The 13100-nt window shown below is 50.6% G+C and overlaps 1 protein-coding gene across 1 annotated transcript in view; it reads right to left on the bottom strand.

Moving 5' to 3' along the window:
- Nucleotides 1-12172, bottom strand: part of LOC138357063 (perilipin-4-like) — a 16287-nt gene extending 4115 nt beyond the window's left edge. Inside the window, exons 1-2 of the mRNA XM_069313607.1 lie at nt 12117-12172; nt 246-2479 (exon numbers count right to left, since the gene is read on the bottom strand). Coding sequence (XP_069169708.1) covers nt 246-2479; nt 12117-12172 — 2290 coding nt within the window. The remainder of the gene's footprint in view (nt 1-245; nt 2480-12116) is intronic.
- Nucleotides 12173-13100: the final 928 nt, after the last annotated feature.

Genomic DNA, 13100 nt, shown 5'->3' with positions numbered 1-13100 from the left:
CCATACGAGGCAGCTGCTATTGGTCCATACGAGGCAGCTGGTATTGGTCCATACGAGGCAGCTGCTATTGGTCCATACGAGGCAGCTGGTATTGGTCCATACGAGGCAGCTGCTATTGGTCCATACAAGGCAGCTGCTATTGGTCCATACGAGGCAGCTGCTATTGGTCCATACGAGGCAGCTGCTATCGTAAGATCCACCATAGTAACTACGCCTCGGGTCGTAAGATCCCCCATAGTAACTACGCGTCAGGTCGTAAGATCCCCCATAGTAACTACGCGTCAGGTCGTAAGATCCACCATAGTAACTACGCATCAGGTCGTAAGATGCTCCATAGTAACTACGCGTCAGGTCGTAAGATCCCCCATAGTAACTACGCGTCACCTTGTAAGATCCTCCATAGTAACTACGCGTCACCTCGTAAGATCCTCCATAGTAACTTCGTGTCAGGTCGTAAGATCCTCCATAGTAACTTCGTGTCAGGTCGTAAGATCCTCCATAGTAACTTCGTGTCAGGTCGTAAGATCCCCCATAGTAACTACGTGTCAGGTCGTAAGATCCCCCATAGTAACTTCGTGTCAGGTCGTAAGATCCACCATAGTAACTACGCGTCACCTCGTAAGATCCACCATAGTAACTACGCGTCAGGTCGTAAGATCCCCCATAGTAACTACGTGTCAGCTCGTAAGATCCACCATAGTAACTACGCGTCACCTCGTAAGATCCACCATAGTAACTGCGTGTCAGGTCGTAAGATCCCCCATAGTAACTACGCGTCACCTCGTAAGATCCATAGTAACTACGTGTCAGCTCGTAAGATCCTCCATAGTAACTACGCGTCACCTCGTAAGATCCACCATAGTAACTACGCGTCAGCTCGTAAGATCCTCCATAGTAACTACGCGTCAGCTCGTAAGATCCACCATAGTAACTACGCGTCACCTCGTAAGATCCATAGTAATTACGCGTCACCTCGTAAGATCCATTATAGTAACTACGCGTCACCTCGTAAGATCCACCATAGTAACTACGCGTCACATCGTAAGATCCATTATAGTAACTACGCGTCACCTCGTAAGATCCACCATAGTAACTACGCGTCACCTCGTAAGATCCATTATAGTAACTACGCGTCACCTCGTAAGATCCATTATAGTAACTACGCGTCACCTCGTAAGATCCACCATAGTAACTACGCGTCACCTCGTAAGATCCACCATAGTAACTACGCGTCACCTCGTAAGATCCACCATAGTAACTACGCGTCACCTCGTAAGATCCATTATAGTAACTACGCGTCACCTCGTAAGATCCACCATAGTAACTACGCGTCACCTCGTAAGATCCACCATAGTAACTACGCGTCACCTCGTAAGATCCACCATAGTAACTACGCGTCACCTCGTAAGATCCATTATAGTAACTACGCGTCACCTCGTAAGATCCACCATAGTAACTACGCGTCACCTCGTAAGATCCACCATAGTAACTACGCGTCACCTCGTAAGATCCACCATAGTAACTACGCGTCACCTCGTAAGATCCACCATAGTAACTACGCGTCACCTCGTAAGATCCACCATAGTAACTACGCGTCACCTCGTAAGATCCACCATAGTAACTACGCGTCAGGTCGTAAGATCCACCATAGTAACTACGCGTCACCTCGTAAGATCCACCATAGTAACTACGCGTCACCTCGTAAGATCCACCATAGTAACTACGCGTCACCTCGTAAGATCCACCATAGTAACTACGCGTCAGGTCGTAAGATCCACCATAGTAACTACGCGTCACCTCGTTAGATCCACCATAGTAACTACGCGTCACCTCGTAAGATCCACCATAGTAACTACGCGTCACCTCGTAAGATCCACCATAGTAACTACGCGTCACCTCGTAAGATCCACCATAGTAACTACGCGTCAGGTCGTAAGATCCACCATAGTAACTACGCGTCACCTCGTAAGATCCACCATAGTAACTACGCGTCACCTCGTAAGATCCACCATAGTAACTACGCGTCACCTCGTAAGATCCACCATAGTAACTACGCGTCAGGTCGTAAGATCCACCATAGTAACTACGCGTCACCTCGTAAGATCCACCATAGTAACTACGCGTCACCTCGTAAGATCCACCATAGTAACTACGCGTCACCTCGTAAGATCCACCATAGTAACTATGCGTCACCTCGTAAGATCCACCATAGTAACTACGCGTCAGGTCGTAAGATCCACCATAGTAACTACGCGTCACCTCGTAAGATCCACCATAGTAACTACGCGTCACCTCGTAAGATCCACCATAGTAACTACGCGTCACCTCGTAAGATCCACCATAGTAACTACGCGTCAGGTCGTAAGATCCACCATAGTAACTACGCGTCACCTCGTAAGATCCACCATAGTAACTACGCGTCACCTCGTAAGATCCACCATAGTAACTACGCGTCACCTCGTAAGATCCACCATAGTAACTACGCGTCACCTCGTAAGATCGGTCAATATATCCAGCTAATCAACACAACAATATTACTCTTCCTTTAGAATTAATCAGAATCGTGATTAACTCGGCTAGTGAGCGGGAGTCGAACCCGCGATTAACAGAGCTGAACCACCTCTGTTGCCACCGGTGCCGTGGCTGGTACAGTGGTGGGAGCACAGGTGTGGCTGGTACAGTGTTGGGATCACAGGTGTGGCTGGTACAGTGTTGGGATCACAGGTGTGGCTGGTACAGTGTTGGGATCACAGGTGTGTCTGGTACAGTGATGGGAACACAGGTGTGGCTGGTACAGTGATGGGAACACAGGTGTGGCTGGTACAGTGATGGGAACACAGGTGTGGCTGGTACAGTGATGGGAACACAGGTGTGCCTGGTACAGTGATGGGAGCACAGGTGTGGCTGGTACAATGATGGGAGCACAGGTGTGGCTGGTACAGTGGTGGGAGCACAGGTGTGGCTGGTACAGTGATGGGAACACAGGTGTGCCTGGTACAGTGATGGGAGCACAGGTGTGGCTGGTACAGTGATGGGAACACAGGTGTGGCTGGTACAATGATGGGAACACAGGTGTGGCTGGTACAGTGATGGGAACACAGGTGTGCCTGGTACAGTGATGGGAGCACAGGTGTGGCTGGTACAATGATGGGAGCACAGGTGTGGCTGGTACAGTGGTGGGAGCACAGGTGTGGCTGGTACAGTGATGGGACCACAGGTGTGGCTGGTACAGTGATGGGATCACAGGTGTGGCTGGTACAGTGATGGGAACACAGGTGTGGCTGGTACAGTGATGGGAACACAGGAGTGGCTGGTACAGTGATGGGACCACAGGTGTGGCTGGTACAGTGATGGGAACACAGGTGTGGCTGGTACAGTGATGGGATCACAGGTGTGGCTGGTACAGTGATGGGACCACAGGTGTGGCTGGTACAGTGATGGGATCACAGGTGTGGCTGGTTCAGTGATGGGAACACAGGTGTGGCTGGTACAGTGATGGGAACACAGGTGTGGCTGGTACAGTGATGGGATCACAGGTGTGGCTGGTACAGTGATGGGATCACAGGTGTGGCTGGTACAGTGATGGGACCACAGGTGTGGCTGGTACAGTGATGGGAACACAGGTGTGGCTGGTACAGTGATGGGATCACAGGTGTGGCTGGTACAGTGATGGGACCACATGTGTGGCTGGTACAGTGATGGGATCACAGGTGTGGCTGGTACAGTGATGGGATCACAGGTGTGGCTGGTACAGTGATAGGATCACAGGTGTGGCTGGTACAGTGATAAGATCACAGGTGTGGCTGGTACAGTGATGGGATCACAGGTGTGGCTGGTACAGTGATGGGATCACAGGTGTGGCTGGTACAGTGATGGGATCACAGGTGTGGCTGGTACAGTGATGGGAACACAGGTGTGGCTGGTACAGTGATGGGAACACAGGAGTGGCTGGTACAGTGATGGGACCACAGGTGTGGCTGGTACAGTGATGGGAACACAGGTGTGGCTGGTACAGTGATGGGATCACAGGTGTGGCTGGTACAGTGATGGGACCACAGGTGTGGCTGGTACAGTGATGGGATCACAGGTGTGGCTGGTACAGTGATGGGAACACAGGTGTGGCTGGTACAGTGATGGGAACACAGGTGTGGCTGGTACAGTGATGGGATCACAGGTGTGGCTGGTACAGTGATGGGATCACAGGTGTGGCTGGTACAGTGATAGGATCACAGGTGTGGCTGGTACAGTGATGGGACCACAGGTGTGGCTGGTACAGTGTTGGGATCACAGGTGTGGCTGGTACAGTGATGGGACCACAGGTGTGGCTGGTACAGTGGCGATGGGAACACAGGTGTGGCTGGTACAGTTATGGGAGCACAGGTGTGGCTGGTACAGTGATGGGAACACAGGTGTGACTGGTACAGTGATGGGAGCACAGGTGTGGCTGGTACAGTGGTGGGAGCACAGGTGTGGCTGGTACAGTGATGGGAACACAGGAGTGGCTGGTACAGTGTTGGGATCACAGGTGTAGCTGGTACAGTGATGGGAACACAGGTGTGGCTGGTACAGTGATGGGAACACAGGTGTGGCTGGTACAGTGATGGGAACACAGGTGTGGCTGGTACAGTGATGGGAACACAGGTGTGGCTGGTACAGTGATGGGAACACAGGTGTGGCTGGTACAGTGATGGGGACACAGGTGTGGCTGGTACAGTGTTGGGATCACAGGTGTGGCTGGTACAGTGATGGGACCACAGGTGTGGCTGGTACAGTGGTGATGGGAACACAGGTGTGGCTGGTACAGTGATGGGAGCACAGGTGTGGCTGGTACAGTGATGGGAACACAGGTGTGACTGGTACAGCGGTGATGGGAACACAGGTGTGGTTGGTACAGTGGTGGGAAGACAGGTGTGTCTGGTACAGTGATGGGAACACAGGTGTGGCTGGTACAGTGAAGGGAACACAGGTGTGGCTGGTACAGTGATGGGACCACAGGTGTGGCTGGTACAGTGTTGGGATCACAGGTGTGGCTGGTGCAGTGATGGGACCACAGGTGTGGCTGGTACAGTGGCGATGGGAACACAGGTGTGGCTGGTACAGTTATGGGAGCACAGGTGTGGCTGGTACAGTGATGGGAACACAGGTGTGACTGGTACAGTGATGGGAGCACAGGTGTGGCTGGTACAGTGGTGGGAGCACAGGTGTGGCTGGTACAGTGATGGGAACACAGGAGTGGCTGGTACAGTGTTGGGATCACAGGTGTAGCTGGTACAGTGATGGGAACACAGGTGTGGCTGGTACAGTGATGGGAACACAGGTGTGGCTGGTACAGTGATGGGAACACAGGTGTGGCTGGTACAGTGATGGGAACACAGGTGTGGCTGGTACAGTGATGGGAACACAGGTGTGGCTGGTACAGTGATGGGAACACAGGTGTGGCTGGTACAGTGTTGGGATCACAGGTGTGGCTGGTACAGCGATGGGACCACAGGTGTGGCTGGTACAGTGGTGATGGGAACACAGGTGTGGCTGGTACAGTGATGGGAGCACAGGTGTGGCTGGTACAGTGATGGGAACACAGGTGTGACTGGTACAGCGGTGATGGGAACACAGGTGTGGTTGGTACAGTGGTGGGAAGACAGGTGTGTCTGGTACAGTGATGGGAACACAGGTGTGGCTGGTACAGTGATGGGAACACAGAAGTGGCTGGTACAGTGATGGGAACACAGGTGTGGCTGGTACAGTGAAGGGAACACAGGTGTGGCTGGTACAGTGATGGGATCACAGGTGTGGCTGGTACAGTGATGGGACCACAGGTGTGGCTGGTACAGTGATGGGACCACAGGTGTGGCTGGTACAGTGATGGGACCACAGGTGTGACTGGTACAGTGATTGGATCACAGGTGTGTCTGGTACAGTGATGGGAACACAGGTGTGGCTGGTACAGTGTTGGGATCACAGGTGTGGCTGGTACAGTGATGGGAACACAGGTGTGGCTGGTACAGTGATGGGACCACAAATGTGTGGCTGGTACAGTGATGGGAGCACAGGTGTGTCTGGTACAGTGATGGGAACACAGGTGTGGCTGGTACAGTGATGGGAACACAGGAGTGGCTGGTACAGTGATGGGAACACAGGTGTGGCTGGTACAGTGATGGGAACACAGGTGTGGCTGGTACAGTGATGGGAACACAGGTGTGGCTGGTACAGTGTTGGGATCACAGGTGTGGCTGGTACAGTGGTGATGGGAACACAGCTGTGGCTGGTACAGTGATGTGAACACAGGTGTGGCTGGTACAGCGGTCATTGGAACACAGGTGTGGCTGGCACAGCAGTGATGGGAACACAGGTGTGGCTGGCACAGCAGTGATGGGAACACAGGTGTGGCTGGCACAGTGGTCATGGGAACACAGGTGTGGCAGGTACAGCAGTGATGGGAACACAGGTGTGGCTGGCACAGCAGTGATGTGAACACAGGTGTGGCTGGTACAGCGGTCATGGGAACACAGGTGTGGCTGGCACAGTGATGGGAAGACAGGTGTGGCTGGTACAGTGATGGGAACACAGGTGTGGCTGGTACAGCGGTCATGGGAACGCAGGTGTGGCTGGTACAGCGGTCATGTGAACACAGGTGTGGCTGGTACAGCAGTGATGTGAACACAGGTGTGGCTGGCACAGCAGTGATGTGAACACAGGTGTGGCTGGCACAGCAGTGATTGGAACACAGGTGTGGCTGGTACAGCGGTCATGGGAACACAGGTGTGGCTGGTACAGCGGTCATGGGAACACAGGTGTGGCTGGTACAGCGGTCATGTGAACACAGGTGTGGCTGGTACAGCGGTCATGTGAACACAGGTGTGGCTGGTACAGCGGTGATGGGAACACAGGTGTGGCTGGTACAGCGGTCATGGGAACACAGCTATGACTCCCACAGACAAGTACAAGAAGAGTGTTGTCAACGCTTGCGTCGACCAGACTCTCAGCCACAGCTCAGGTTGGAAGCAGGTCTCCGAAGAACTCCCCTAGAGTCAGGCAGTTCCTAGTCAACACTAGCTTCTCTAACAGCTATGTTGAAGACACCATCAAAAGAAAGGTGACACGCCATACAACCTCTAAAGAGTCAACCACAACATCCTGAAAGATATTGTTAATAGAAACGTTATCCCTACAGAGAAAAATCAGAAGATATAATTAACAATTTGCTATAAAACGGCCGGAAGCAGGAGAGGTGAGGGGGGGGGGGCGAGGGCGGCCATATTTGTTCCAGGAGGCAATATGGCGGGATTACTGGCCGTGATCAGCAGGGTGAGAGTAGGGGGAGTGAGAGTAGGGAGAGTGAGAGAGAGAGAGAGAGAGGGAGAGAGAGACAGAGACAGAGAGAGAGAGAGAGAGAGAGAGAGAGAGAGAGAGAGAGAGAGAGACAGAGAGAGAGAGAGAGAGAGAGAGAGAGAGAGAGAGAGAGAGAGAGAGAGAGAGAGAGAGAGAGAGAGAGAGAGACAGAGAGAGACAGAGAGAGAAGAGAGAGAGAGAGAGAGAGAGAGAGAGAGAGAGAGAGAGAGAGAGAGACAGAGAGAGAGACAGAGAGAGAGACAGAGAGAGAGACAGAGAGAGAGACAGAGAGAGAAGAGAGAGAGAGAGAGAGAGAGAGAGAGAGAGAGAGAGAGAGAGAGAGAGAGAGAGAGAGACGGAGAGAGAGACAGAGAGAGAGACAGAGAGAGAAGAGAGAGAGAGTTATGAAAATTAATATATATATAATTCTAAAAATTACATAAGATTACTCTGTATATTCGTTTTTTTAATCATGTCATGACGTCACACACACACACTGTGACGTACCGGCCTGTGATTGGCTACCCAGAGAGCCTGTGATTGGCTACCCAGAGAGCCTGTGATTGGCTGCCCAGAGAGCTTAACGCGACGTCAATCGCGCCATTAAGATTGTTATGATTGACTTCCATCCCCGTACTGCAAGGTGACGTCACTGTCGCACCGTGACGTCAGCAACACTGACATTCTGTGCTGTGATTAGTCTAGAATCCCTCTTGCCTCCGTGACGTCAGAGGCGCTGTGACGTATTGCGCTGCCATTGGCTGATGAAGAGACAATACTATGGTATATGGCGTGGACGGCTGTGATTGGCTAAGAGGGAAAACATCCCCTTGGACAGTCGTCCATTCACTCAACTTTAATGGTGGTTCATCTGTCATGTGTTTACTGTCTGTCTGTCTGTCTGTCTGTCTGTCTGTCTGTCTGTCTCTCTCTCTCTCTCTCTCTCTCTCTCTCTCTCTCTCTCTCTCTCTCTCTCTCTCTCTCTCTCTCTCTGTCTCTCTCTCTCTCTCTCTGTCTCTGTCTCTCTCTCTCTGTCTCTCTCTCTCTCTCTCTCTCTCTCTCTGTCTCTGTCTCTCTCTCTCTCTCTCTCTCTCTCTCTCTCTCTCTCTCTCTCTCTCTCTCTCTCTCTCTCTCTCTCTCTCTCTCTCTCCCTGTCTCTCTCTCTCTCTCTCTCTCTCTCTCTCTCTCTCTCTCTCTCTCTCTCTCTCTCTCTACAGTAAGGCTAGGGTTGATTAGGGCTGTCACATGAGGTTCCTGGTGAAAGTGCAAGCAAGAGCTGTTATCCATCCTCAGCTCAAGAGGAAGCCTGCTCTCTGCACACTCATTTATTTCATGAGATTATTATATGCATCATTAAGAATAAACTGTATTTAAATCTACGGTGTTACACCTGTCATGTTGGTGTTACACCTGTCATGTTGGTGTTACACCTGTCATGTTGGTGTTACACCTGTCATGTTGGTGTTACACCTGTCATGGTGGTGTTACACCTGTCATGTGTGTGTTACACCTGTCTTGTGTGTGTTACATCTGTCATGTTGGTGTTACACCTGTCATGTTGGTGTTACACCTGTCATGTTGGTGTTACACCTGTCATGTTGGTGTTACACCTGTCATGTTGGTGTTACACCTGTCATGGTGGTGTTACACCTGTCATGTGTGTGTTACACCTGTCATGTTGGTGTTACACCTGTCATGTTGGTGTTACACCTGTCATGTTGGTGTTACACCTGTCTTGTGTGTGTTACATCTGTCATGTTGGTGTTACACCTGTCATGTTGGTGTTACACCTGTCATGTTGGTGTTACACCTGTCATGTTGGTGTTACACCTGTCATGTTGGTGTTACACCTGTCATGTTGGTGTTACACCTGTCTTGTGTGTGTTACATCTGTCATGCTGGTGTTACACCTGTCATGTTGGTGTTACACCTGTCATGTTGGTGTTACACCTGTCATGTTGGTGTTACACCTGTCTTGTGTGTGTTACATCTGTCATGTTGGTGTTACACCTGTCTTGTGTGTGTTACACCTGTCATGTTGGTGTTACACCTGTCATGTTGGTGTTACACCTGCCATGTTGGTGTTACACCTGTCTTGTGTGTGTTACACCTGTCATGTTGGTGTTACACCTGTCTTGTGTGTGTTACACCTGTCATGTTGGTGTTACATCTGTCATGTTGGTGTTACACCTGTCATGTGTGTGTTACACCTGTCATGTTGGTGTTACACCTGTCATGTTGGTGTTACATCTGTCATGTTGGTGTTACATCTGTCATGTTGGTGTTACATCTGTCATGTTGGTGTTACACCTGTCATGTTGGTGTTACACCTGTCTTGTGTGTGTTACACCTGTCATGTTGGTGTTACATCTGTCATGTTGGTGTTACACCTGTCATGTTGGTGTTACACCTGTCATGTTGGTGTTACATCTGTCATGTTGGTGTTACACCTGTCATGTTGGTGTTACACCTGTCTTGTGTGTGTTACACCTGTCATGTTGGTGTTACATCTGTCATGTTGGTGTTACACCTGTCATGTTGGTGTTACATCTGTCATGTTGGTGTTACACCTGTCTTGTGTGTGTTACACCTGTCATGTTGGTGTTACATCTGTCATGTTGGTGTTACACCTGTCTTGTGTGTGTTACACCTGTCATGTTGGTGTTACATCTGTCATGTTGGTGTTACACCTGTCATGGTGGTGTTACACCTGTCATGTTGGTGTTACACCTGTCTTGTGTGTGTTACACCTGTCATGTTGGTGTTACATCTGTCATGTTGGTGTTACACCTGTCATGTTGGTGTTACACCTGTCATGTTGGTGTTACATCTGTCATGTTGGTGTTACACCTGTCATGGTGGTGTTACACCTGTCATGTTGGTGTTACACCTGTCTTGTGTGTGTTACACCTGTCATGTTGGTGTTACACCTGTCATGTTGGTGTTACACCTGTCATGTTGGTGTTACACCTGTCATGTTGGTGTTACACCTGTCTTGTGTGTGTTACACCTGTCATGTTGGTGTTACATCTGTCATGTTGGTGTTACACCTGTCTTGTGTGTGTTACATCTGTCATGTTGGTGTTACACCTGTCATGTTGGTGTTACACCTGTCTTGTGTGTGTTACACCTGTCATGTTGGTGTTACATCTGTCATGTTGGTGTTACACCTGTCTTGTGTGTGTTACATCTGTCATGTGTGTGTTACACCTGTCATGGTGTTACATCTGTCATGGCGGTGTTACACCAGTCATGTTGGTGTTACACCTGTCATGTGTGTGTTACATCTGTCATGGTGGTGTTACACCTGTCATGTGTGTGTTACACCTGTCATGTTGGTGTTACACCTGTCATGTGTGTGTTACACCTGTCATGTTGGTGTTACATCTGTCATGTTGGTGTTACACCTGTCATGGTGGTGTTACACCTGTCATGTGTGTGTTACACCTGTCATGTTGGTGTTACACCTGTCATGTGTGTGTTACACCTGTCATGTTGGTGTTACATCTGTCATGTTGGTGTTACACCTGTCATGGTGGTGTTACACCTGTCATGTGTGTGGTACACCTGTCATGTTGGTGTTACATCTGTCATGTTGGTGTTACACCTGTCATGTGTGTGTTACACCTGTCATGTTGGTGTTACATCTGTCATGGTGGTGTTACACCTGTCATGTTGGTGTTACACCTGTCATGTGTGTGTTACACCTGTCTTGTTGGTGTTACACCTGTCATGTTGGTGTTACACCTGTCATGTTGGTGTTACACCTGTCATGTGTGTGTTACACCTGTCTTGTGTGTGTTACACCTGTCATGTTGGTGTTACACCTGTCATGTGTGTGTTACATCTGTCATGTTGGTGTTACACCTGTCATGTTGGTGTTACACCTGTCATGTTGGTATTACATCTGTCATGGTGGTGTTACACCTGTCATGTGTGTGTTACACCTGTCATGTTGGTGTTACATCTGTCATGGTGGTGTTACACCTGTCATGTTGGTGTTACACCTGTCATGTGTGTGTTACACCTGTCTTGTGTGTGTTACATCTGTCATGTTGGTGTTACACCTGTCTTGTTGGTGTTACACCTGTCATGTTGGTGTTACACCTGTCTGTACCTGTCCCAGAGAGAGAGAGAGAGAGAGAGAGAGAGAGAGAGAGAGAGAGAGAGAGAGAGAGAGAGAGAGAGACAGCGAGAGAGAGAGAGAGAGAGAGAGAGAGAGAGAGAGAGAGAGAGAGAGAGAGAGAGAGAGAGAGAGAGAGAGAGAGACAAAGAGAGAGAGAGAGACAGAGAGAGAGAGACAGAGAGAGAGAGAGAGAGAGACAGAGAGAGAGAGAGAGAGAGAGAGAGAGAGAGAGAGAGAGAGAGAGAGAGAGAGACAGAGAGAGAGAGAGAGAGAGAGAGAGAGAGAGAGAGAGAGAGAGAGAGAGAGAGAGAGACAGACAGAGAAACAGAGAGAGACAGAGAGAGAGAGAAACAGAGAGAAACAGAGAGAAACAGAGAGAGACAGAGAGAGAAAGAGACAGAGAGAGACAGACAGAGACAGAGAGAGAGACAATTAAAGCTTCATCCCAATAACTATGCATGAAGAAAATTTTCTTGAAAAGTATGTTAATTAAATCAGAGAAATCACTTCGAGAAACTTCTGGAAAGAACACGCTAGGAACCTCTTAAGTTATGAAAGTGTTCCCGGGACTCGATACCCTGAGTTTTATGGTGTTTTATCCTGTGTGGACGGTGTTTGTCGCCAAGTTGTGGGCCAGGTGTTCTTAAAGGTGTTCTCTTACCTGTCGGGTTCAATTATGTTCATGTTCTTGATCTCATGAGCTGTTGTTGACCCCATTATGACCCCAGGGAAGGTGGGAGAGGAGACAGGGAAGGTGGGAGAGGAGACAGGGAAGGTGGGAGAGGAGACAGGGAAGGTGGGAGAGGAGACAGGGAAGGTGGGAGAGGTGACAGGGAAGGTGGGAGAGGAGACAGGGAAGGTGGGAGAGGAGACAGGGAAGGTGGGAGAGGAGACAGGGAAGGTGGGAGAGGAGACAGGGAAGAGGAGACAGGGAAGGTGGGAGAGGAGACAGGGAGAGGAGACAGGGAAGGTGGGAGAGGTGACAGGGAAGGTGGGAGAGGAGACAGGGAAGGTGGGAGAGGAGACAGGGAAGGTGGGAGAGGTGACAGGGAAGGTGGGAGAGGAGACAGGGAAGGTGGGAGAGGTGACAGGGAAGGTGGGAGAGGAGACAGGGAAGGTGGGAGAGGTGACAGGGAAGGTGGGAGAGGAGACAGGGAAGGTGGGAGAGGAGACAGGGAAGGTGGGAGAGGTGACAGGGAAGGTGGGAGAGGAGACAGGGAAGGTGGGAGAGGTGACAGGGAAGGTGGGAGAGGAGACAGGGAAGGTGGGAGAGGAGACAGGGAAGGTGGGAGAGGAGACAGGGAAGGTGGGAGAGGTGACAGGGAAGGTGGGAGAGGAGACAGGGAAGGTGGGAGAGGAGACAGGGAAGGTGGGAGAGGAGACAGGGAAGGTGGGAGAGGTGACAGGGAAGGTGGGAGAGGAGACAGGGAAGGTGGGAGAGGTGACAGGGAAGGTGGGAGAGGAGACAGGGAAGGTGGGAGAGGAGACAGGGAAGGTGGGAGAGGAGACAGGGAAGGTGGGAGAGGAGACAGGGAAGGTGGGAGAGGAGACAGGGAAGGTGGGAGAGGAGACAGGGAAGGTGGGAGAGGAGACAGGGAAGAGAGGTAGTTGGATATATTTACATGTTATTCACAAGGCTGTGGAC

Source organism: Procambarus clarkii, chromosome 75 (genome assembly GCF_040958095.1).
Source record: "Procambarus clarkii isolate CNS0578487 chromosome 75, FALCON_Pclarkii_2.0, whole genome shotgun sequence".
Lineage (NCBI taxonomy): Eukaryota > Metazoa > Arthropoda > Malacostraca > Decapoda > Cambaridae > Procambarus > Procambarus clarkii.
Note: the sequence above shows the minus strand (reverse complement) of the source record. Positions and strands in the feature narration are given on the sequence as shown.